The sequence below is a fragment of the Ceratotherium simum genome, chromosome 1, assembly GCF_057802395.1.
Source record: "Ceratotherium simum simum isolate JZ-2026a chromosome 1, ASM5780239v1, whole genome shotgun sequence".
Taxonomy (NCBI): domain Eukaryota; kingdom Metazoa; phylum Chordata; class Mammalia; order Perissodactyla; family Rhinocerotidae; genus Ceratotherium; species Ceratotherium simum.
Window position 1 is genome coordinate 89,775,198 of NC_141900.1, and position 26,950 is coordinate 89,802,147.

Here is a 26,950-nt window from a genome sequence, read left to right on the forward strand (position 1 = left end):
AGCATACTACACAACGAATGTATCTATATGTGAAAATTGGATGACAGATTCAAAAAACCTCAGGTCATCGTAAGTCCTTCTTAATAGAAAGTTCCGCAGAGGATACAGGTTCTGTCATCAGCTTTCTCCACATCAGTGAAGCCATCTCTTTATTTACCTGCCTAGAAGCTTCAAATTGCTTCTTCGCTTTGTCTTCCTTTTAGAAATTCTGAAAAAATTCCTGCTGCTCAATCCCTTTGTTGAGAAATGCAAATTCCACACTGTGTGTAAAAGCTATATTAAGGGTGTGCAGCACAGGATGCCAAGTCACTGATTTATCTGTCCTGACTGTCAAGGACACCAGTGGACAGAAAGTCTCAGGTCGCTGCCAAGGGGTGTGAAGAAATGCCAGGGTGTTCACACAACAAAGCAAATGTCATGGTGTTTTGACAGTCTTCTCTTAGAACATACTCTCTTTCTTGAGTATACAATTTAAATGTGATGTTAAGACCTTAGAATTTGCTAGTATAGCTAATTCTTGATTATAATGGAACAGGAACAGTGGAGTGAATTATAAAAATTTGTCTTTGACTTTGTAATGGACAGGCTTTTAAGGTGACGACTTTACCCTCTGAGTGTGATATTAAAAGGAATTGACTTGGGAGTCATCCTGGCATTGCTACTTAGTCACGTCACTTAATTGCTGGGCCTTGGTCTCATCATCTGTAAAATAAAAACAATAACACCTACCTCATGGTTTTTATGAGGAATAAATGAAATAACATGTCAAATGTCTAGCTCTTCTCATCTCCTAATTTAAAACTGCAAGATGATCTAAAAATCAGTTTGCATTCCCAGAACTTAACACTGGGAAGTCAGAATGGTATGAGATCAAGAGTCCTGGACTAGTTGGGACCCCCATCATCTAGTTCTGGGACCGACACTGGCCTGCTCTGTGGCCTCAGACAAGTCATTTTTATAGTCGTCTATAAAATGGAGTTCATTGGGCCGGCCCCGTGGCTTAGCAGTTAAGTGCGCGCGCTCCACTGCTGGCGGCCCGGGTTCAGATCCCAGGCGCGCACCGACGCACCGCTTCTCTGGCCATGCTGAGGCGACATCCCACATACAGCAACTAGAAGGATGTGCAGCTATGACATACAACTATCTACTAGGGCTTTGGGGGAAAAATAAATAAATAAATAAAATTAAAATGGAGTTTATTGCGGCTGTTATCCACTGCACGTGTTTCATTTATTCATTCATGTTACAAATATTAGTGAATGCCTACTATGGGCCTGGTAGTGGGAATGCAATGGCCAACAAGACAAACAAGATAAGGTCCTCTCCTCATGACTCATATATCCTGCTGGAAAAGATAGGAAAAAACCTAATATGTAGATAAAAGAAGGCAGTTTTGGTGATAGTAGTTGCAGGTGTAGGGGGTGGGTTGGAAATGCTGTTTCAGACAGCGGTCAGAGAAGGCCTCTCTGGTTGAGTTGAGAATTCCAGTCAACATTGGAATCACAGATTCCCATAGGAGGTTCATGCACAGTATTGATGAGTACTGGCAGCGCCTCGGATTGAGCTCGTCTCTGCCCTCAAACAGCAGAGGAGATGGGTTCCTGAACAAGGAACTCGGATGCAATTGGCAGAAGGCACTGAGGCTATGGGAGTATAAAGGAGAGATGCATAACCCAGCAACAGGGGATCAAGAAAGGCTTTTTAGGCGTGGTGACACTTCAACTGAGTCCTGAAAGACAAATGGGCCAGCTGGGAGGAGGAATGAGGAGGGGAATACGAAGAAAATGCCTGTAGATCAGAGAGAACGTGAAAACACTTGGGTGGAAAATTAAGAGTAATAAATATTGTTATACTTCTTAAAGTATTATTATGTGATAGCAGAAGAGGTGGTTCAGAAGATGATAAATAACAATGAGTAAAAATTTGGTGTTGATAATCTAAAATTTGTATAATCCCTGTAGAGAATAGCGGCTGAATGTAGTCCAACTCTTCAAAACCACAGGGTTTTCACAATTATGTCACTTTATGATTTATGATTCATGGATCAATTTCAATGTTTAAAACATACTTTATACCGAAACCTTTCCCATTTTGAAATTCAAGGTAATAGAAATAGACTAAGTTATCTATTTTATGTTTTCAGGGCCTGTCACACCACAAGACCGCCTTACTTTGGAGAAGGGGATCGAGTTGATTATCATTTTATTTCTCAAGAAGTTTTTGATGAAATGCTGAACATGGTAAGAATGTTCTTTATTTTTATTACATGAGCAATACATGTTCTCTGGTAGAAATATTAGAAAGTAGTGATAAAAAAGATAATTAAATTTTGTATTTGTTATGAGAGAGGTATTCTTATTGAGTTGTTTTTTCCTTAAACCACTTAATACATCATTGTTCACATGCTGCTTTATTTTATGATCTTGGAGAAAATATTGCAAATTTCCAATAAAACTGAATGAGTAGACATTTTAAGAAAATAGAAGTAAAAGCTCTACAAAAAATTCTTGTGATCCGTGTTTATCAGGTGCTGCTGTTATCAGTCAGGTTTTACTCAAGATAAACAGTTCTCCCAGACCTGATGTGATGCACGAAGCTTGTGAATTGAGCATTCCTAGGGTTGGAGTGTTCTGTCCAGAGACCCTCCTTCTGTTTGCCATCACTGGCGGGTTCTAATTGTTGTGACTCTAAGCACTGGTTCACCATGGTGTGTCCCATTAAGTTGGTCTGTCCTGGACACGTGTACAGCCTTAACCTCCCACCGTAACTTCCCTGTTTGAGAAGTCCTGGGTCTGGAGGCCAGGCAGTTCACTAATGCAGATGGAAGCCCCTGCTACCAGACTGGAGAAGATTCCTAATTTCTTTCAGGTCTGTGTCCTTCCTAGGTGAGGGTACTTGCCCTGCATTAGTCTATTTCATAGGAGCTCTGGGCAATCTTGTTCAGCTTCAGTTTTTTCCCCTCTGAAACCCTGATAATCTAGTTATTGGTAATAATTCACGACACCCTCATCTCTGAGTTCATTTTCTTAAAAACAATTTATTTCTTCTTTCTTGGCCTTTACCTACAAAGGGAATCCTCATACCCAAGTGTGTTTTTTCTGTCAAAAGTACATGCTAATAATCAATACATATTTACGCATGCCTTCAGTTAAACTGAAAAAGTATCTCAGATCTTCATCACTACTGATGAATCTGTAATCCTTTTATTTTCTCTTCACCATGGACCTTAATTTTGTTTATATTATCATCCTTTCTTCCACCAAATGAATCCTGCACCACTTGTATTTTTTTTCTGAAGCCTGCAAAGGACTGGATTAAGGACCGGTCTATGTTTCTTCTTGTGAAAAATAACCATCCAACCAGTGATGCTCTTGTAGCTACACCCCCGCCACTTCTCCTTCCTCCCTCCTTCACTGTCCACCATCCGCAAATAATGGGCCTGGCTTATACCTCGCCGTACATAACTGGAACACTCAAGCGCAGGCTCTGCAGTTTCTATGAGTTTAATTTAGAATGACCAGCTTTACACATGGTGCATGTTTTCTCTTGCATCCACAGAGAAACCCGAGTGAGAAAGTGCTGTAATCCCTAGGCCATTTTCCCTCTAACCTTGTCAAAAGAACATCTTGGAAATGCTTTATAATTTTCTCTCCTAGGGCTGTGTTTTGGCAGGTCAGCTAATGTTTCAAGAGTACTCTGGGTGCTTATATTTCTGAAAGGCTTAATAGAGAGGTTTGAGGAGTTGTCTTGATATTAGCAAGAAGCATTCTCTTAGGACTCTTTGGGTTGAAAGACAACTAGTTCCCAAAATTACTGTTAATTTCTCTTCTTAGAGTCTGAGGCATTTTTTTTCTTGGTTCAGTTCATCTGTTCTCAGTACCCCATATGCTCCCCTGATGTTCCATACCTTATCGGATCTGTAATCAAGTAAGTCTGGTTCAGTTCCTAGTCTAAGAAATCACTGTACGTCTATACTATCTTTAGTTTTACAGTTTTACTCCCTCTACAAAAATCCATATGTGTTTGAGAAGTACTCATTTTTAGTGCTTCTGCTAACCTATATTACTTTAATATAATGTCATTTTCTTCAACTTGAATTTCACTTCTGATTTCCTTTTCTTTAAAGTGAGTTTGAGAGTGTTTCATGAAGAGAGACAAACCTAGAGATTATAAACTCATGACACATTGTCAGCTTCGCCAATCAGGCCCACACGCTCAGCCTTCTGTACACAGAACCCCTCTCCATAGAACACCCACCCAGACAGCCTGTGCCGCCACCAGTTACAGCCTGCCCCCGACCAACAGACAACCCTGGCATACCCCAACCTTGCACACCTACTGTGGACAATCACACCTACCCACTCTGACAGCACGCATAGACTCGTACACCCTTCCATATACATTCACCAGCCCCCAACACACAGGTCATCCCCCCACCCCCACGTGCCCATAGACACATGAAGCTTTTTTTTAAGGACGTATACACAGTCATATACCTGCAGAGACTCTTCCACTCTTGTGGAAATAAGACCACAGATCTGGAGGTTTCTGCAATGTGATTATTGCTTTTTGTTAAGAAATCCATAGTCAGGAAGAAACGAAAGGAGTATCACCACCTGGGAGCTGGGGGATCACTTCATCTCAATTCTTAAAAATCAGTTTAATAGGGCCTGTTTTCTATACATTAGTAATACAGTGCAAGATTCCTCCCAACCCTACAGCCTTTCAGAAAATGTTTAGGGATCCACAGAGGGAGGCTCTTGTACACCCAAGTAAATAGATTCATAGGATCTGAAAAGCGATTCAGATACACATTTTGAAAACAGAGTGAGTCACAGTAAGCAAGATAAAGTATATACCTGACAGGAGATTTAGATATCTACCTATCTACATAGATATAATATGTATATTAAAAGAAAAGGAGTCACAGTATTTATTCCATAGAACAAAGAAGGTATGACATTGAGGGAGTAAAATATTAGGGGTATTTATTGTTGAGTTTTTAACTTTAGAAAGTATGACAAACTTCTTTTGATTATGGGAGTGTGAGGATTTTCCTCATCACCCGCAGCAGACACATCCTCCAGAGACCCACCCCACCCCGAGAGACACCCTATGTCTCCTGGCCTTCCAACACTGCTTCCCTGACAGATAGCCTGTCTCTCATCCCCACAGATCTCCAGAACATCTGGGGCCAGGTGGCACAGGATAGCATAAAAGATTCCTAACTGCTACTGTTGTTAATGGTGCTGCTGCCATTTGATGGATTCAATTGATTGGATTCAGCCTTGGGAGTTTTCATTTCATTATTTATTTCAAACTTATGTGTATGAGGAGTCAGAGTTGTGAAGGTTGTCCACATTTTTATTCCTTCTATTGTCATCAGCCTCCCTGTTTAGATTAGATCTGGTGGTTTAATAAATATAATACTGTCAAAGAAAAAGTCAGCCAATTTTGAGAGTCGTGTTTTTACTTGCATTTTTTGCAAAGCAGTATAGCTTTTGGAAGAACTAGGCTTCCAGAATACAGAGAGAAGGCAGTATAAATGCTTCAAATGACTATGGGCACACAACAGTTCTGTTGAATAACTTTGAGGAAGTTTCAATAAAAAGCTATGTTTGTAAGGAAAAATTGGATGAATCTGTTTTTTATGGCTTATCTCAGGATGCAAAGGTTTTAGGATGCCCCTGTAATTCATGGCCTTGAGGCTTATTTGGAAATACAAGGCTTTTGAGGATGGAAGCTTTTCCTGGGCTACCTGGTTTGCTGGCATAGCTGAAATGGCTGAGGCAAAGGATGAACTATTAGTTTTGCTCTCTCAATAACGAAGGTTTATGGTGCAGGTTTGACAGGAAGTGGGTAAGTAAGCAAAATGATCTGTTCTGCCATAAGCCCTAGTACTTTCACTCTCCTCTAACGTTTTGTCAGCAGATTATTTCCAAGAGCCTAATTTTTTTTTGCCAGCTGAGAATTCTGCATAAATTTCTCTATCAGAGTTCGATATTAAGTTTCCTGAACCCATTGTCATTCTTATATAATTGCTAGTATTTGTATGTTTTATGGAATCATATAAAAGTAAGACATCAAGTTTTATTTATATTAAATTCCATTATGGCAGCTCTTATGTGAAAATCTTCGTACTTCTTAAATTTCAGGGGAAATTCATTCTGACATTTAATTATGGCAATCACAATTACGGATTAAGTAGGGACACCGTAGAAGGTATCGCAAGAGATGGTTTAGCAAGCTGTATTCATATGGAAATAGAAGTAAGTGCTTTTCATTCAGTCAACTTATTTTTAACGTGAGTGAGTTTGTATATACATTTGTGGTTGGGGAGGGGGCTACAATGTGCAGCTAGCACAAGAGGAATGCATACAAAAGTGAGATTTTAAGTTTGTAGTTAGCATGTGGAGGTAAGACACATGAAAAATTAAATGACAGGAATTAGATTACAGTACAAGAAATCACACTTTCACTAAGAGTGAAACTGCCAGTCAGGATTTATTTTCTAAGTTATTTCCACACAATCTTTTTGTTTTTAGAGCATGGCCTCTGTTTATATAAAGTGATATTAGATAAAGTGTGATTCTTACAGGGTGTGGAACTGGTTCCCTGTGCGCTCAGGACAATGGCAGCTCCGTGCAGTGGACCTTGTTCCGTCATTCTTCCTGGGAGGTGTGTGGGCTAGGCTGTCATTTGACTCCAGGTGTTCACTGGTGGCAATGTATTCATTCTTTCCGAAAGTTAGACTTGCAGGTTTCAGGAGATTTCTCTCTCTGCCCCAATATCCCATCTTCCCCCAATGATCTTCTACATCAGAGTACACAGAAATTTCTCCAAGATCGAGATCCAGAGTAAAAGCATGAATATTCCACTCATTTGTTTTTAAAATATGTGGCTTTATTAGATATTTGAAATCTTCAAAGACAGCTGATTGGTTTTTTTTCAAGTTACCTTCACCAAACGGTATATCACTTTTGTAATCAGAAGGAAAAAATGTAATAAAAATGATTCCGTTAGACCAAACTTACAGAAAGTCAAATCTGGGCATATCTAGTATTCCTTTACTATCAACTCTGAATCTTCCTGAAAACTTGTTTCCTTGATAACTTCACAGAGCAGGAGACTGTGAGTCTTTTTGGCTCCTTGCGTTGGTGTAAGTGTTGTGTAGCGTCAGTGAAACTGGTCACATTTCTTCCAGCTCTTTAATTTTGCTAACTTCAAAATCCTGCAATTCATATCTTCCTGCAATTGATTGATTTCACATCTTTAAGAAGGTTTTCATTGTTTCTATGCTAGTAAACAAAAAAGGGCCTTTTCCCCAAAATGTCTTCCTTGGACAAGGCAGAAATACAAATTAATGCGTCTTTGAGTGTAGAAACTCTGCAGCAAATTGCGTCTCCCTGTTTCCAGTTTATCAATTCTCTGAGTGCTGCCTCCTGTTGTCCTTTTTTTCTCCCTGAGAGCTTTCTGTTACTCATTTCCTAGATGTTGACTCTATGAATCAGGTTTTATTCTCCTGATTCTCCCCAGCTGAAGCACTTTTCCAAACTGTTCTTGTCATTGACTCTTTTAGAAATTATTTTTAAAAAGAGCCTATATTTCTTCCCCTGAATTTTGAAAACAAAGATTTTGAACACTGAATTAAACTATTGATGATAGGATTGAGATGGAAGGAACTTTAGAGTCCATTTGGAATAGCTCTTTTATTTTACCGATGAGGAAACTGGTACTCAGGGAGCTTGAGGGATTTGCACGGAGTCTACAGTAACTGGAGAGCTGCAGTCACGACCCAACCCCCCATATCCACAGACCACTACCTGCTGTTGTTTCACCTTCTGAGCTCCTGGTATCAGGGTATCGTGAGCTTGGCTTTCCTGTGCACTGGGAAGAGGCCCTGAGATATAATAGGGACCAACCAACCAGGTTGCCAGTTTAGGAACAGAAAGAGTCCCAAGGAGACAGAAGGGTAGCAGAGGAGCCTTTCCTCTCTGGTAAGATCACTGTCTCCTGGTGCTGCAAGGATGCCTTTTGAGATGTAGAATTGAAATTACTTTTCAGTAATAAAGATGCAGTACTGCTGTGAGTGTACCTATTTGTATCTAGCAATTTTCCTTTTTAACAGTCATATTCATAAGAATGATTAGTTAGAGAATACCAGGTAGAATGAATTCTTATGTTTCCAATGATAGTTTAATGTTTGATGAACAGAGAGAAGTAATCTGATCTTGAAATATTTATAGGAAAATAATAGCTAATTATACAGATAAAATAAATTCTTCAATGTAACACTACTTATTATACCTATATTGTCAGACATCTCCAAAATGGTTTCTAAATCGTGTATTTGTTTTTAATTTATTATCTTTTCTTTAAACACATAGGGTGTGAGAAGTTTGAAATGTTCCTCTTTTGAGCCTCGCTATATCCTAGTGGTACCCATGAACAAGAAAAAATATGAGGGATACTTGCGGAGAAAAGGATTATTTAGTCGTGTAGAGATTGAATTTGCTGTCTCCAGAGTGGACCTTTATGTTAAAGTTAATCAGAAATTTCCAGGATATTTTGATGCAGTAATCAATGCAGGTCAGTAACTTTCAGCCAAGTTTGATTTTTGAAGTATAAGGTCACTGGGGAAGAATCTGCTCCAAACTACATTCTTATTGCTGCCTGAATACAGTTTCTTGTGGTTGTAGGACGGAGGTCCCTGTTGGCTATCTGCCAAGGGTTGCCTTCATTTCCCAGAGTCTGCTCCCAGGTCCTGTCCATGTGGCCCCCTCCATCTTCAGGCCAGCAACAGCACATCAAATCCTCCTCATGCTTTGAGTCTCTGCCTTCCTCTTCCGCTACCAGAAAACTCTCTGCTTTTATGGGGCTATGTGATTAGAGAGGCCCACCTGGATAATCTCCCTTTTGATTAGCCCAAATTCTACTGATAAGTAACCTTAATTATTGCAAAACTCCCTTTTGCTGTGTAACGCAACGTAATCACAGGAGTAATATCTCATCATGTTCATAGGTTCTGCCGACTCGAGGGGATGAGATTACGCAAGGGAGGAGTGGCATTGGGTCTTAGAATTCTACCTACCACAATACTCATAAAATTAAATGTAGCTAAAAAATCATTACCACCAAAAAATGCCACCAAAAAAATACACCAAATTGACTATATTTTGATATGATTCTCTTGCTTTAAAGTAGACTCTCTCCTTTACTGTAGATGATCTGGATGTGGCCTACCAAACACTGAGTCAGCTCGTTAGAGAATACCTTGGATTGTCTGAGGAAGCTGCCAAGGGTTTGGCTCCAACTGCAGGTACTGTCCTTCCCTTTCGTGCCAGAATTTTTTTTTTTTTCATGGAAAAGAAAACAAATCTGTGAGTTGTTATTTGGGTACTCATCAGCCAGGCTAAAGCTGGTTTTAATTCTTTAATTCCTGTACTTCCCCTGGGGTAATTGTCTCCACAAAAGAGCTTCATGAGTCAGCCCTCTGAACCTGAACCTCTGCTTGTCCCGGTGACTGTAATGGAACTCAGAGGGCTGCCCTTCAGGGACACACAAGGCAGCGCCTTGGAGGTTTGTGGTAGATAAGAGTCAGCCTCGTGGTTCAGAACTCGGCATTCCAGAAGTTTGGCTGCCTTAGGGGGCTGAGGTGATGTTCTGCTTGGCAGGTTTGTATTTAGTGTTGTTTCAGCCCAAGAAAGTTCTATCACCTTTACTTCGCCTTGCCCCGGCCCTCAAAATGTTGCACTGCGGAGTGTAGTGGAAGGGCGCTTGTCAGAGGATGTGAGCCTGGTCCTGGCCCTGCTGCTTCCCTGGGCGAGCTGCTTAGCTGTTCTGAGCTGCAGTTTACCGTCCTGCTAGCTGAAGTTAATGCTCCCCAGCTGCCTCATGGATCATGCACAGCAAACGATGTAGGATATGCAAGAGTATACCTCTTTGGAATCTGGGAATTCTAAAGCCCTATCTTAGAATTGTGGTACATAAGTATTTTGAGATGTATTTAAAGGGTTCCGCCAAATCTGCCTCACATCCATTAGGATGGCTATGATAAAAAACAAAACAAAACAACATGATAGAAAATAAATGTTGGCAAGGATGTGGAGAAACTGGGAATGTAAAATGGTATAGCGACTATGGAAAACAATATAGTGGTTCCTCAAAAAATTAGAAATAGAATTACCTATGACCCAGCAATTCCACTTCTGGGTGTATACCCAAAAGAATTGAAAGCAGAGTCTTGAACAGATACTTGTACACCCGTGTTCATAGCAGCATTATTCATAATAGCCAAAACATGGAAGCAACCCAAGTGTCCATCAATGGCTAAATGGATAAACAAAATGTGTTATATATAGACAATGAATACTATTCAGCCTTAAAAAAGAAAGAAATTCTGGCATATGCTACAACATGGATAACCTTGAGAACATTATGCTAAGCGAAATAAGCCAGTCACAAAAACACAAATACTGTATGAGTCCGCTTCTATGAGGTATCTAGAGTAGTCAAACTCATAGAGACAGAGAGTAGAATGGTGGTTGTCAGGGGCTGGGGGAGAGTGGAATGGGGAGTTAGTGTTTAATGGGTACAGAGTTTCCTTTTTGCAAGACAAAAAGAGTTCTGCAGATGGATGACGGAGATGGTTGCACAAAGATGTGAGTGTACTTAATGCTACTGAACTGCACACTTAAAAATGGTTAAGATGGTAAATTCTATGTCATGTGTGTTTTACCACCTTAATAATAAAAAAAGAAGGTCCTCGATGAACTGAACTGCATTCACATATCACGTATTGTCAGCTGTTAACACGAGACCCTTGCTGCTGAGCGGATGTCACACAGTAGTTATGCAGCTTTGTGTACACGGGTGGTTTAGCCTTTGAGACTCTTTGGCCAAGTAGGATTTTGTTTGCCTGGTGGCAAAGGCTGAGGCAGGCCAGGTCATGATTTTGCCAGAGTTCAAACTAATTGTGTTGTTTTGCAATTTTATACACTTTTCCCAGGTCAGGTGCCCCTGGAATTCTGGAATGAGGCTAGTGTGAAACTGGTAACAACCAACAGATAATGACGGAGGTTTTCCTTCCATGTATGTCTCACAAGAGACAAGTGACCAGGGTACAACCTACTGACTGGAAAGTGCCTGAAGCAAGTGCCCCCTGTCTGAAAACAGACATTAATGGAGGAGTGGAGGACGGTGCTCAGGCTTCAAAGGGGGGATGTTAAATTAGGAGGGTGCCAGTGTGTTTGTCTAGCTCTGCTCTGATTAGTCCATATCGGGCATTGGGGCTTTAGAAAGCTCTGCCTGGTGAGTTGCGTGGTGTATCTAATGAGGCGTCTGTAGCTCCATGGAAGCTTCTCTTGAGGAAATCTGGCTCCCTTTGCTTAAATCTTTGCTAACCCAGCAACCTTCTGATCTTTAATTTGGTCCCCCGGTGGACCTGTCCCTGAGGAGGTTGTCCCCTACGTTAGAACACCCTGCCCCGACCCCTGAGCCAGGCCCATCTCCCGTTGTAAATTAATAAATTGGCAGTCTGGATTTTAAATCAGCCCCGTGTGGGTTTGGATAAACATGAGTCAGTCCCCTGAGCCAGACCAGTTCTGAGTAACTGAAGAAAGTGTGTTTCTGAATCAGTAGCACTGGAGGTACCTGTGAATGGTGACGCTTGAGCGGGACTCTGCCTCCATAGCCAGCAGGGCTCCATCTCTCCGTCTTTCCTTATTCTACAACCATCGGGAACACTGACTGTTGGGTGCAGTTGCCGTCTGGTGAATTAATAGACCAGATAATGTGTGCATAGGAAAGTGGACTCGCATTTTAAGGGGCATAATAAAACTTCATTTATTTGGAATAATTAAGTTAGGCCTGGCTGATTTAATGAAAAGTATGAATTATAGAATTTGTAAAAATGTTATCACTCTCAGGTACATTTAATAACTGAAACTTGGCCATCCAGTTATTGACTAGTATAATCTCAGCTTTAAAAAGTGGATGGGAGAGTTTGTAATTAATATATCAAATCACTGGCCTCAACAGACTCCTGTTCTTCTGGCAGATTTAGTATTTTCGAAAATAATGTGTTTCCTTAAGAAGACAAACACTATTTTATTTATATAGTTAATCTGTGGAGGAAGTTACTTTTTTCAGTTGATTGTTTAAGGATAAACTTGCACATAAGGTGACTTTGTGCTGGCCAGACATTATTCAAGTGAGTATTAAAAATTCTAAATAACATAATCCTCATTAGTAAGTTTTTATAGTGTCTCTAGTGGCCAAAGAGTAGAGCCAGTGGCCTCTCTGAGTTTCAGGGCTGTGAAGTGTGTGCCGGGAGTGCGGGCCAGATGTTTACAGGTTCCCCTCAGGAGGGTGGAGCCCAAGCATAATCACCTCAAGGCGCAGAGCCCCCACAGGGTCACCTCCTCAGGTCCGGCTGGCTCTTACTCTTTGCCTCTGCTCTAAGCTGGGCTGCTCTGATTTTAAGTTCTATAGTTTAGGTATATTTACATAAATACTTACCTTACTTACATAAGTGGGACCCTTGGAAACAAAAATCAATAATTTTAGTACATGGAGTACAATATTTTTTATGTATAATTGAGCTGTCAAAGGTAAGAAATTGAAATAAAAAATATTTAAGATTCTATGAAAGACAATTTTGTCTGAGCAATTAGAAAACTGAACTGGAAATAGGAAGCCTTAGTTTTGTATTCTCAGTTTCACCAATAATCATAAATTTGGTTAGAGAAATCACTTTAAACTCCCATTTCTAAAAAACGAAAACAAAAACGACTACGTATAATATTATGAAACACTGTTGGACTCTGATCTTCCAGAGCTGAGGTTTTCCCCAACTGGATGAGACTATTCATGGCTTCAGTACAAACAGAAATCTGATGGTCAATGGCATTGTTTTCACAGAAGCAGTAGTTCTGTATCAATGCAAACTGAAAATTATTCCCATGTATTTGAAGTGATAATACATGGCTTTATCTTTAGTAATTTTGTCTTGCTAATTTGTAACTGAGAATGCAATTTTAATTTCTACTCTTAATGATGAAAAAGGCACAAAGTGATAAAAATAAGTGAGAGGTCCATCAGTCGGGGTAGAGCATGCCCATCAGCCTGGACCCAGGAATGTAAACCTTCACCGGGGGAGAGGCTAATGGAATTCTCCTTTAATGCACATATGAAGAAGTAACTTTAGGCACAGAGTAATTTAAACTCTCGAGATCTTTAGATGTACCATTAATTAAAAATGTACTTCAATTAAAGTACAGAGTGGTCTTATTTTTTTTCCCTATAGCAGTGCAGGTAATATTCATTTCTAAAGCATGAAGACTGAAAAAAGCCTGATTAAACAATATAATCTCTATAAAATAAGGAAAAACACTATATTCACAACTCAGTATAGGGGATGATTTTACCCTTCATTTGTCTCTATACAACCTATTTCGGGAATAGTTGGTGCTTCCAGTAAAGCTTTTAAAAAGCTGATTCAACTACCACTCTGAGTTCTTGTCATAAAGATCATAAAATAAAATTATATTTGCAAATTATTGTTCAGAATTCTGACTAATGATAGAGGAAAATGATGATGGTGATGATGAGTCAAACAGGGGAAAATTGAGCAATTTACTGGTCCATAAAGTGGTGCCTTTATCTCTAATAAAGGGCATGCTATCATTTGCCAAATTATGTGAATTGTTAAATTGTGAAAGTGGGCAAAAAAAGAAATCCTGTATGTCTGAAACTAGGAGTGCTTAAAGACGGAAAGAACCTTCAGCCTTGGGTTTCACTGTTCTTGTATTTTTCTATCCTTTTTAATTTACTTTTTTATTGTGGTAAAAAAAAATAGCATAAAATTTGCTGTTTTGGGCCGGCCCGGTGGCTTAGCGGTTAAGTGCGCGCGCTCCGCTACTGGCGGCCGGGTTCAGATCCTGGGTGCACACTGATGCACCGCTTGTCCGGCCATGCTGAGGCCGCGTCCCACATACAGCAACTAGAAGGATGTGCAGCTGTGACATACAACTATCTACTGGGGCTTTGGGGAAAAAAAAAGGAAGAGGATTGGCAATAGATGTTAGCTCAGGGCTGATCTTCCTCACAAAAAAAAAAAATTTGCTGTTTTAAGTGTACAATTTAATGGCATTAATTGCATTCACAATGTTGTGTAACCATCACCAATACCTATTTCCGAAAATTCTCATCACCCCAAACGGAAACTCTATACCCCTTAAACAATAACTTCCCCCATCCCCCAGTAACCTCTTATCTACTTTTTGTCTCTATGAATTTACCTATTCTAGATATTTTCACTGTTCTTATTTTATTTTAACCTTGTTTCTGGACTAAATTCATAATTTATAACTGTTTTAAACTAGGGAGATAAGAATGATGAACAGGGCATCCCCTCAGAAACCCCACCAAGAGACAAGCTTTTCCTTGTCCTCACTTTTCCCCTCCCCCTCCTTAGAGACATCTGGATTGCCTGGATGCACAGGGTACATGTCCAAACGAGGAGGTTCAATGAGAAGCTGGAGTATTCCAAGCTCATCCCGCTTTGTGGGGAGAGAGGTGGCCAGGAGCCTGGTTTGCTTCTGGGGATGGACCACTCCGGGATCACTTCCGAGGTCTAATTTGGTTTGGAGTCTCTGGGTATCAGGTCTCCCCCTAAGTGAACTGAGACTAGTTTCTTCAAGGCTGTTCCTTGAAGAACTGCTGTGAGCCTCTGACCACTAGCATTTCAGAGCCATGTCCTTAGGCCTGAGTTAAGATGATATTTGGGCTACCTGAGTATATCAGGGCTTCTATCATAAACAGGTACCTGCTGGGGTGATTGTGTCCGTGAGGCCAGAGACACTCACGAGACACTCGTGAGACCAGAGACACGTCACTCTGAGAACTTGCTCCCGTGGTGATTGAAGGAAGGAATCCCCATTTGCAACGTCAACCTTGCTGGTGGCCTCTGAGAGCCATTTTTGAAGCCAGGGTAGAATTGGAGGGAAAAGGGTAGCCCTAGGGGTGGGGGTGGGAATAGCAGCTTGGATCGTGGAGTTTCAGGAGCAGCTTCTCTGAGCCATGATGTCTTATGATTCCACCAAATCTGTTCTTTCCTTCCTTCTTCATCACCTATCTATTGAGTGCCTGCTGTGCTCCATGCACCTTGCCAGGTATTGGTAAACTGACATGACTCCTCACAGAGCTCACAGCTCCTCACAGAGGACTGCCATTAAACAAGGAAACAAATAGGACTTCATCTGGCTCAGATGTCCATCTTCTAGTTTCTACCATGAAAAGCAGCATAGACCTCTAAGGTGGTGAAAATTTGAAATCTCGTTTGCTTAGAAAATTTTCGTGCCACTCTCAGACCTGGAAATAATTTTTGCTTCTGTGCATAAGCCTCTTTGTGTTTATTCATTAAAGTTCATGTTTTCAGTTGACTAAAATTGTCCTAAGTTCCACTAAATAAGAGAATTCTAGGCACTTCGTATCTCCAAGGAGAAGGGACAGTTAAATTCTGCTATATGTGTAATTTTATTCTTAAGTGCCTGTGTGCATCAAAAAAGGGAAAGATATTTTTTGTGATTAATTTCTAAAGTTACATAGTTGTATTTGTTAAGATGTTTTTAGCTAATTTCTTTTTATATCAAAGCAGGAGCTCCCCCTAGCAAGAATACTCCCTCTGGAGTACCAGCACACCTGGTTCCATCCCCAAGGCGCTTGGCAAAACTGCAGGCAGATGGCCAGATAACAGAGCATCTCTCCAGAATGCAGATTCATGCAAAGATCTCTGAAAACCAGAACCTAGCTCCCTCCCAGAACCAAGAGGTGGCTCAGGAGGGAGCAACCCATCAAAAAGAGCTTTCTCCCAATAGCCAGGTCAATGCTGAGCCTCTTCCACAGCCCAGCTCATCAGTGCTTGGTATTCCCCAGCAGGCCCAAGACCTATCCCCGAACCAGAAGGAAGGGGATGCTCAAGAATCAGATCTTTCTTCAAAAATAATAACCACAAATCTCCCTGAAAATGAAGCCCGGACACCTGAAGTAAAAGCAGGTGAAGTAGGGCAGCCTCCCGCCACTCCTTCCCAAGGGCCTCCTCAGCACTCTGACCCACCTCCAGCCCACAGCCCTCAGCCAGACCAAGATGAGGAATCGGGGGAGGCCAAGGTAACCCCATCTGAACCTCCACAGGGGCCTTGCCCAGCATCCCTCAGCCCCCAGAGAGCCCAGGATGAGGAAACTGAGTCAGCCAATCTGCCACCCAACAGTTCCCATCATGATCCTCTAAGAGATCCTCCTCTCCCTGATGGGGCCAAGGCGCTTGGACCATCGCTGGGAGATTCTCAACAACCTCTGGAGGTGGGAGCCTCCAAAGAAGAAGTTGTCCGAGTTAGCACTCCTTACCCAGAATTGCCACAACACCAAGACTCAACAAATACCAAACAGACCCAGAACAAAGAAGACCCAATGACTTTGCTTCCCAGAAGCCGGCTGGCTCCCACCAGGCTGCCCCAGCCTCGGGTCCTCGCTCCCCTGCAGAGTAGGAGGCCCACACCCAAACTCCTCTCCCCTAGCAGGGAGGAGGCTTTAGGAACAGCCTCAGATCAAACCATGACTCCCTCTCCCAGGCCTCTGCCAGCTCAGGAAGGAGATCCCAGTAAACTTCCTCCCATCAGCCCTCCCCATTCCAAACCACCACAGAATCTGAGCTCCCATCTGGACTGCAGTCCTCAGCAAGTCCAGGAAGAGAAAGCCAGGGAGGTGAAGCTCCCTCATATCAGTCCGCCTGTCCAGGAGCACGCACCACAACCCGCCCCTGATCCACCCCAGGAAGAGGAGGCCCAGGTGGTTAGGCTCCCTCGCATTCCCACTCCCTTTGCAAAACAGCAGCTGCCTGAGAACACGGGGGCTGGTCATGATTCGAGGCCTGCAAAGGAAAGGCAAGCTCTAAAAGCCGGCTGCTCCTCTAGTGAGAAGATTCCAGATCTGCAGGTCTCACCCCAAAACCAAGAGCCAGTGCCGCAGATGGGAGCTAGAAAAAAAAAACTCCCTTCTCAAAGAGAGACAGCTAAAGGACCAGCACCTCTGAAAAAGGCGCCGCCTGGAAGCCGTCAGACGGCCTTGCAACCAGAATCCCAGAGTAGGCCGACTGCCTCACAGGTACCTGACCACCCTAACCCCAGCCCTCCTCAGAGCCCTGAGGGGAACCAGAGAAGAAAAGTCCCTACACCAGAAGTTCCTGAGCCACCCCACGCTGAACCATTGCCTGAAGATCCCCAATTACAGGAAGAGAAAAGGGAAAATGTACATTATTCCAGAAAAAAGACCCATACCAAGCCTCCCTCAAATGACCTGGTTCAGAAGGTAGCTCTGTCCAAAAAAGGACCATCTTTGAAAACAGAGAATTCTGGAGGATTATCTCAAGAAATTAAAACTACCCTCAGTGGTGATCAACCAACTCAAGAGGGTCAACCCCCGCACAGGAGACCTCTCGAGAGTGAAAAGGCCTCTGCAGAGTCAGTAGTGGACGGGTCTGCTCCCGGGGAGCATCCAAGGAGAGGAGAACAGGTTCACAAAAGGGGAAGGTCTCAGAAGAATAAGACTGCTTTGGATCCCCCAGAGCAGGATGGCGTGGCCCCTACCCAGCAGCCTGTCAAAGAGACACAAGCCCATAAAGGGACCAGTCAGACCAGAGAGAGCTCTGTCCAAAGGGACAAAGCTTCCAGGCAGCAAACCAAAGAGAAACACACCCAAAAGCATGGGGGAGTACCACAGGACAAAAGTTCTGCCACACCCCAGAATCAAGTGTCTAATGAGGATCAGGGCACCTGGAAAGGAAGACTGCGAGCTAGGGGCAGTCAGAGCACCAAGGTTTAAGCCATCCCTGGGGCCACCAGGTCATTAACGTCTGTGCCCCCTGAAGCAGTGCTGTCACAGAATGGAATGCTGTGGCCAGGGTTCTATGAGTCTATACGTCAGCTTCACTCTGCAACTCCAAGTCAGCACAGGTGGAGGGGCCCGCCAGCGCTGTCTAGCCATTGCATTCTTAGAAGACAGCCAGTCTTTGCACTTCTGCACCTCTTTTGTGTCTTTCCGTTGCAGCCTGGAAGAACAACCCCTGTAGTGGGATACGCCAGCAGGTAGTTCTCCCTCTGCCAACGATAGAGCCCATCTTAAAGGTTGGCATTGTCAAGGAGTCTTTGTGTCCAGACTTGTATGAATTCCACCATGAGTTCCAAATCTGGCTGAAGCAGTACCATTAAGTTTTGTTCTATTCATTAGAAAAATTCACTTCTAGATTAGAAAGTTCTCTCATGCCTCTTGCATTATGGAGGGGTCCAGAAGCAAAAAGAACTCTGAGAAAGGAAGCCTTTGCAGTTTCTGGGTCTTGTTCTCTCCCACAGAGATTCCAAACCAACAGTCAATTTGTGGGAATCTTCTGACAGGAAGAAGACAAGTTCTTTATGTGCATGACACGGTGATCAAACACTTCAGATTTGTGTTGGTGTATATTGCCTGAAACTTACATTTGTTTTAAATATATTTCAAAATGAATACATTCCTTCTCTCTCTGAATAGGAACCTCATGTAAATTAGCCCATGCCTTCATTATGCCAAACCATCTGGTTGAATCTGTTAAAAGAATTAGTGGGGAGAAAGTTCAGGTGAATCAGTTTTGCTTTTATCTATTTGTACCGTCAGGATTCTTTTCCTGAGAAGTGATAGGAGTCCAGCCTGAGCCAGCTTATGTGAATCTATTAGGAGGAAGTGGAATATCTCACACAGCTAAACTGTGGGGAGGGCAGAGGTGAGGCAGAGCCTCAGAGAGATTGGGGACCAGTTATTGAACATAACCTGGACCTCCTTCATCTCCAGTATTCTCGTCATCTTCTGGACTCGTCATCTCCTGGACTCTTGTCATCTCCTGGACTCTTGTCATCTCCAGGACTCTCATCATCTCCAGGACTCTCATCATTTCTCATCTGTTTCTTTCTCCATGTTGGCTTCATTCTCTTTGCTAAAAATAACTATATCAGTTTCTGCACATGGCAGGGAACATGGTGACTAAGACCTCTCAAGTTTTACATCTGGTTTTACATCTGGCAGCTCCCACTACTAGAAAGGGATTAACTCATGTGTTCCTTGATCCTAAGACAAAAATTTGGGGAAAGACACTGGCCTGGCTTGGGTTAAGTGCTCAGTCTTAAACCAATCTACTCTGGCCGGGGGCAGGGTCACATATACCTACCCACTGGGCCCACTCCTAGAGTGTGGGGTGGGGGCTGCATTCCCAGAAAAGAGCAAAGCAACCAATCCAAGATTTGACTCAGAAAGTTATGATATTTATTGAGTGCATCTCTGTATATGGCAGCATGCTAAGCTGTGTTTGGCATCCTGTATTTAAAAAATATAAAAAATTGAAGCCAAATGCCTGTATAAATGTGTTTTATCATATACAAAAGGTATGTGTCCACAAAATTGTTTGTATGTCAAATGTTATTTCAAGTGCCGTAGAGGAAATTGATATTTTAAAGATCTGGGATGCAGGAATCCTCTTGTAAAATGAAGAGCCTATGTTATACTAGTAATTACCCTCTGACTTATCTGTTTTGGCTAAGATGAATGTAATAAGGTGAATTTTTTTTTTTTTTGTGAGGAAGATCGGCCCTGGACTAACATCCATGCCCATCTTCCTCCACTCCAGTCCTCCTCTTTTTTCTTTTGCTGAGGAAGACTGGCCCTGGACTAACATCCATGCCCATCTTCCTCCACTTTATATGGGATGCCGCCACAGCATGGCTTGACAAGCTGTGCTTCAGTGCGTGCCCGGGATCTGAACCGGTGAACCCTGGGCCGCCGCAGGGGAGCGCATGCACCCAACCGCTTGCACCACTGGGCTGGCCCCAATAAGGTGAATTTTTAACATATCATAATTTAGTTTTATTTAGGTACTTCAGTCATCCAACAAGCATTAATTGAGCACTTCCTATGTGCCAGACTATGATAGTTGCCAGACATAGTGAGATGATGAGGCCACTTCGAGGAGCTCTCTTTTATCAAGGGAGACAGATGAGAGGGTTCATCACACCACCATGTGATTAGGACAATTGGGGGCCCCATAGCATGCCAGGCTAGGTTTAGCATCAAATAGACGGGAAAACCCATTTGTTAACTTTTCTGGAATGTAATAAAAATACCAAGGAAGGGCACTGAGTTCAGCCGGGGGTGTGAGAATTGGGTCAGAAAATGTTTTCAAGGGAAGGTCATCCTTCAGCTAAGTCATCAAGGTTGCAGGATTAGTCAGCAGACTGATGGGAGAGAGGGGGAGTTTTCTTAGAAGAGCATATGCCTAACCATGGAGGGCAAGAGCAGGCATAGCATCTTCTAAGGACCCAAATGTCAGGAAAGCTGTAGGTATACGGGGATCCAAAGGGCCTTTTGTGTTATGCTAACGAACTTGGAAACTTGATCTTCTAACAGTGGGGAGCCATTGGATGATCAATTTTTTATCTTAGAAGCATCTGTCTAGAGTTGGTATAGAGGATAAATTTAAGGAGGCAATAAAGGAACCGAGAAGAGTGGATGGGAAACTATTGCATTAATCCTGACAAGATAAGGGTCTGAAATAAGACACTGTGGCAGGAATGGACAGATTCAAGAAATATTTGGATTGGAAGCAGGGGAGAGGCAGATTGTGACAGAGAGGAAGAAAATAAGGATAACCACCGATTTTTTATGAGCTGTGTATGGGGCATTTTAGAGGTGCCATCATTCAGTTAGGTAAGAACTTCAGAAATTTCCTTGGTTTCCTCCTTGAGCAACTCCTTCTGAGGCTCCTTAAGGCATTTGGGGGTGCATTTTCATTAGCGTTCACATAGGAAGTGAGAAGCCAAATTTCCCTTCATTTGACTTGCGGGAAGCTCTAGCTCCCTTCTCTGGGATCTATGATGGTATAAGGTTTTGGTTTGTGTTTGTGTTTTTGTTTTGGTGGTATAAATGTCTCAGATTGAGTACAACTGGACAATGTTTTGTTTGTGGTCCCAGGAAAGTAGTAGAAAAGATAATCAACTCCTCTCTGGTGAGAGAGGTTTTTACTGCTATTACTGATTTTCTTGGTATGAGGGAAATTGCTGCTTTTTAATTGGAGAATATAAATATTTAAAAATTGTCATTTTTCTTCTGCATTTACAAACAAAGTTCATATCACTTCCATTTGCTTTGTTTCTCAGTGAAGTGATCTTTATGGGAAAAAAAAGAACCCAGTGTGGACTTTATTCACTCTATTAGCTAATACAATCTTCAGCTTTTGAACAGAAGTCTGGCACCTAGTGTTCAAATCAACAAAGATGATAGTTCCACTGGGCGTAAGAGCCTTCTTCAAATATTTAAAGATCCAAATCAATTATTTTCAAGCCTCAAAAGATAATTTGACAAAGGATGTGATTGGGTAATTCACAAAAGAGGAAATAAAAATGGCCAATAAATACATCAAAAAGTATTTAACCTCACTATAAGTTAAAACAGAATAGACTGTTTGGGATACCAAACTGGCAAAGATGGAAAACAAATTAATGCCTGTTCTTGGTGAGGCTAAGGACTAATGCACTTTCTGTGTCATCAGTGAGAAAGTAAATTGGCAGAACTTTTCTGGGGACAGTTTTACAAATATCTGGCAAAGCCTTAACATTTTGCATATTTTTAACACAGTAATTCTAATTCAAGAATTATCATCAGGAAATAATTTATGTACAAGATGTTCATATTAATGTCTTTATAATAAAATCTGGAAATAATCTAGCCACCTAATGGGATTTTAAAAATAAGTTATGGAAAAAAGGTTATGTATGGTACAGGCAGGTGCTAGAATTCCATGTGGCTATTATAGTCATGTTGTAGAAAAATATGGAAGAAAAATATATTTGTTATATATTAAGGAGAAGGCAGGTTGAGGAGGTATAACCAGTATGGTTCCAGTTGTTAGCTCTGGGTTGTTAGATTATAGGTAATTTCTGTTTTCTCATTTATGCTTTTTAGTTTTTTCTGAATTTTCTACAATGAACCTGTGTTTATTCAGGAAAAGTTATGTAAAATTAAATTCACATACATGAAAAGCTGTCTTGTGAAAGCAGCAACCATATATTCTATTTTGATTTGACATAATGAAGAACTTTCTAAGTGTTAGAAGTCATTTACAGAGGAACAGACAGGATTTTTCCAGAACTTAGGTGCTCTGTGATGGGAATCTTACAGAAGGTCTACATATGTTGGGTGATTAGTTGAACTGGAGGAAATTTAAGGTTCCCCTTATGACCTATGATTCATTGACGACAGCTGGCTCTACTTGCTGGCTGTGAAGAATCCAGCAGTCTGTTTTTTTAAATATAGTGCTTAATACTAGAAAATTGCACACAGTTACTAGTCTTTAGATCAGTGGCTTTCAAACATTTTGGTCCAAGATCCATAACTAGGAATACATTTTACAATATTATGACCTACACACAGACACACATAGGAAACAGAAGTATCATAAAACACTTTCACTATGGTGATCCACTCTGATCTTTTCTATTCTACTCAATCTTAATTTTTTTTAAATGTTGGTTGTGACCTATTAATTGATTTCACAGTTTAGTTCGCAGCCTGCAGTTTGAAAAACCCTGCACTGAGTGCTCTTGAGCTTCGCTATGGTGCTGTTCTTAGAGGCCTGTTGACCAGATGCTTCCCTGCTCTGGTTACTTTCAAGGGGGGTGAGATGGGTTGGCATGATTTATGCTGAATTCTTTTCTGGGACAATGGCAAGGATCCAGTGTATTGGTAGTTATGCTCTTTGTCAATGTTAGGGCTCCGGATAAAATATAACCAAAATTCATATGCATGGTAATAAGTTCTTTTGTAAAGCTAAAAAAACTGACTTCAAAACAATCTTGATCAGTAGTGTTTTCACCACCAAGTACTTTGCTGATTCCCTTTCCTTTTGCTCCATGACAACACTGAAAATCGTCGTTACCATAAAAGATCCTCCAAATTCCACTTCAGATAATTGCACTATTTATACAGTGTCTAGCACAGGATGTTCATAAATGAACTTAATTAATTGCTTAGTTCAATTTGAGAGACAATTTTATAAATCACTTTTCTTTATTGACCAGGCATTCAGAGTAGAGGGCAACAGGAGCCTAACTGTTTCTTTGTGTTGATGATAGATACATGTTAGAAGAGTAAATATTTAATCTTAAAGGTGATTATGAGTGCAGTCATGATTAGCAAAAGCTAAAAATCCTTTTTAAAAGATTGTAACCTTACAAATTCATGATTTCAAATCACATTAAAAGTCAAAATAATCATAGGAAATTCCAGGTCCAGTACCATCTAGGTGTGTGATCTTGGGCAAGTTACAAACTTCTCATGCATAAAATGGAGATAATAATAGTACCCATTTCAAGCTTATTGTGAAGATTATAAATGAGTTAATATATTGAAAAACACCCAGAAAGAGTAAGTGCTCATGCAAGTGTCTGTAAGCAGGAAAAACATTTTTAAAAATAGCATTTTGCTATTAATTGGAATAGGATAACACTGTTCAAACTAGGTGGAAATATTTGGCAAATGGAATGGCCTTCTCTGAAAATCCTTTTAAAAACGTTGATAACCTTGGTTGAATTAAGGGGCTTAAACAGAATTAGAATAATATTGGAAAGAAATTGTGGTTCAGCAAAATATTACAGAGATCAAGAGATTCTTTCTTGGTTCGCAGGCAGCCTTATAACTTGGACAAGTGAGTGGGGAAACATGAGTTCTGAGATTCTTATGCAATTTACTTGTGATACACAGTTAAAGATGTGTAATAGCACCTGGCACATGGCACATGCTCAATAAATGTTACGTATTATTTTTACTGTTATCATTTCAATGTTGATAAAATTAAAGGCATTTATATTCTGTGTTTCAGATTGGTTAGGTGGTAAACGCTGTCAAGTTACTTGACTCAGGAGTAAACTACTAGGTAGTGGGCATTTGTCTTCTCTTTGTGACGGGTTGAGAGAAAGACTGGCTTCTACAAGCTACCAGATCTAAAGACCCTCAGCTTCCAAGGACAAAGACAGAAAAGCAAAGTGAAGAAAGACAAAAAATGTCTTTGCTAGAGGAAGTGACCAATGAAACAACATTGTTGAAAAGTTGTTCTCAACGATGAGCCCTTCGTAAGCAGAGACCACACTTACCAGAGGTGGGGGTGTAGAGTTGGGTGGAAATCACATCAAAAATTTAGTTATCAAATGTATTGCTCAGAGAAGAGGAAACCTTTAGTGTGTATTCAAGCTCCCTGAAGGTTTCTATCCTATTTCCTGTCGATCATTGCTACCCTTTTCTTCTCCTTTCCATCTCCCAAATTCTATACACGTGCAGATCTTATGTATCAAGTTTGCACTCTTGAATTTTACCCGCCCTATATCCTATCTCCTTCAAAGTGTCAATGAACTACTTCATGATAAACTCATCCATTTCAAGAAAATGAAATTCAGGGCACTGTTGTTATATGTTTTAATTAGGACATTCTGGTTACAGTGCCCAAATATTAAGCCCATTAGTTCAACTCGATTGAAGACATTTCAAAATATGTAGTTCAATGGAAAGAAATATTTTTTGTACCTCATTCTCTCTGTGTGAGAATACACCTTTATGTGCTTTCCTTTGTCTCAATGTAGAATCTGTTCTCTAAGTCTCCATTGACTGGATGCTCAAGAATGTAGCACTTTCCTGCTAGAATAGTTTAGTAAGTGTATTCATTTTACCATCTATAACATGAATATTATTACCATGGTTCCTTGGACTTATATGGTAACTTTCTACTATAAAAGCTTATTTTGCTATGGGAAATTATTACAGATACTATGTAAAATGATTATCTTTCTAGTTGCTATTATTCCTTTCTTAGAAGCACAGATAGATAAGACTTTTAAGATTTAATTCTGTCCTGGAAAAATAGCTTCTTTTGGCACCCTCAGTTTTGTGATATGAACAGAGATTTTCCCTTAATTTTCCACTGCAGATTATGTAACTATCCGATTAAAAATAAATATTTTAAATCATATAGCAGATTATTGTGCTTTAATTTGTTTTGGGCCCTTTTACTGGTTACATATTTCAGTATTGAGACTTGTACAGGGATTTTATAGGTATTTACATTTTATATATATATATATATATTTAATCATGGTAGGTGTAAATTCTTTTTGTTAGTTAAAAAACCCTCACTATTACCTAAATAAACATTTTCTTTTAAAGCTCAATTTGAGTGGGAAAACAATAAACGATTCTGAAACCGGCTGGCTATCTGAGGACTTTTGTCTGAAAATTAAAGCCTATTTCCCAGTCATACATTTCCAAGTGTTTTTAAGGAGAGACAAACTCTAGTGCTGATTCATTTTTTTTGCAAGATTTTATTTAAATGTTAAAAAATTTATATTTAGAAGTGTTCAGTCTCATATTTTTGGATAGGAGAGGGACTTAGTGACTTTGCTATACAAGTAACCTTATTAATGTAGAAAAATTGGTTATTGATCTAGGGATTTTTGTTTTTCAAAATTTTCACAATCTGACCCCCGAATTCTAATTTTATTACTATTTATCGACATGGCTATGTGCCTGTAATATCAGACCATCCACATCTTTTATTTCCTCCTTTCTTTTATATAGTAAAAGGCCCCGTTTAGTCTGTGTGATGATATGATATTTAATATACATGCAAATGTTTTTGTGTCTTTTTTTCTCAGTGTTTTGGGTTTTTTTTTTGGTGAGGAAGATTAGCCCTGAGCTAACATCTGTTGCCAATCCTCCTCTTGTTGCTGAGGAAGATTGGCCCTGAGCTAACATCTGTGCCCATCTTCCTCTATTTTAAATGTGGGACGCCTCCACAGCATGGCTTGATAAGCGGTGCATAGGTCTGCCCCTGGGATCTGAACCTGTGAACCCTGGGCCGCCGAAGCGGAGCATGTGAACTTAACTGCTAACGCCACCTGGCTGACCCCATACAAATTCTTAGGGACATGGCCTCTACTGCATTTTTATTTAGGTTGGATTCTATGCTCATTCTTTTAAAATGTTTTATACAAATATTACTTTAATTCACTTGACTGCAAAGGGATATAAGTTGAAGTAAAAGCTCTAAGGTTTTTAGAATTAATTTGAGGTGTAGTTCCCATTGTTCCACATATTTCATTTATATTTTCCTGCATTGGGTAATGATACTAATCCAGAAAATAACTTTAAAATCCGTCATGCATCATTAAATTCATTTATGTTTCATTTGTGTTTAAATAAATTTAAGTAGCCTATATACTGAAGAACTTCGTACTTTTTGTGGACTGTAAAGTAATTTATATATATTTTTTAATGTTGCCTCAAGGTTGACTTTAATTTAGATACTTTGAATAAGATCACATTACGATACTTTATTGCAGGGTATTATAACATTGGTAATTATGTTTTTTTTTTTTAATTGAGAAGTAGGATCTCTTGTCCATTGATGTATTAAAACATTAGAAACTATATTAAGAACTGTATGAAACTCTTTATTATAGGAGTCCAAGTCATTAAAGTGGTGGCATTACAATGTAGTTTAATGGTAATCTAAACACATTATCTTTATCCAGCATATTTTGTTGCTGAGAAATCATTAAGACATTACATTGTTGGAATTACAGCTGCATTGTATCGTGAGATTGAACTGGGCTTGTTTACACCACAGTACAAACGGCTTATGTCTCAGAAAGGAGAAAAAGGAACTCTGACACAAATGCTATATTTCGAAGGTTTTATATATACAGGATCATTTCTATGGGAATTATTTCAATGAATATAGCTTCTATTTCTTTAAATTTTATCTTAACTTTTTCAGATTCATCTGGTCTTTTTCACAATGCTCTCTTCTTGGTATCCCATCAAGAGG

The 26,950-nt window shown here is 40.5% G+C and overlaps 1 protein-coding gene across 4 annotated transcripts in view; it reads left to right on the forward strand.

Moving 5' to 3' along the window:
* Positions 1 to 26,950, forward strand: part of LRGUK (leucine rich repeats and guanylate kinase domain containing) — a 109,858-nt gene that overhangs the window by 49,821 nt on the left and 33,087 nt on the right. Inside the window, exons 12-16 of one of the 4 annotated variants that reach the window (XM_087430902.1) lie at positions 2,144 to 2,240; positions 6,156 to 6,269; positions 8,388 to 8,589; positions 9,224 to 9,319; positions 15,659 to 16,057. In XM_087430902.1, the coding sequence (XP_087287028.1) occupies positions 2,144 to 2,240; positions 6,156 to 6,269; positions 8,388 to 8,589; positions 9,224 to 9,319; positions 15,659 to 16,057 (908 nt within the window). Of the gene's footprint in view, positions 1 to 2,143; positions 2,241 to 6,155; positions 6,270 to 8,387; positions 8,590 to 9,223; positions 9,320 to 15,658; positions 25,094 to 26,950 lie in introns of those variants that run through there. The other 3 variants (XM_087430880.1, XM_004430835.3, XM_087430886.1) reach the window with 3 other exon arrangements.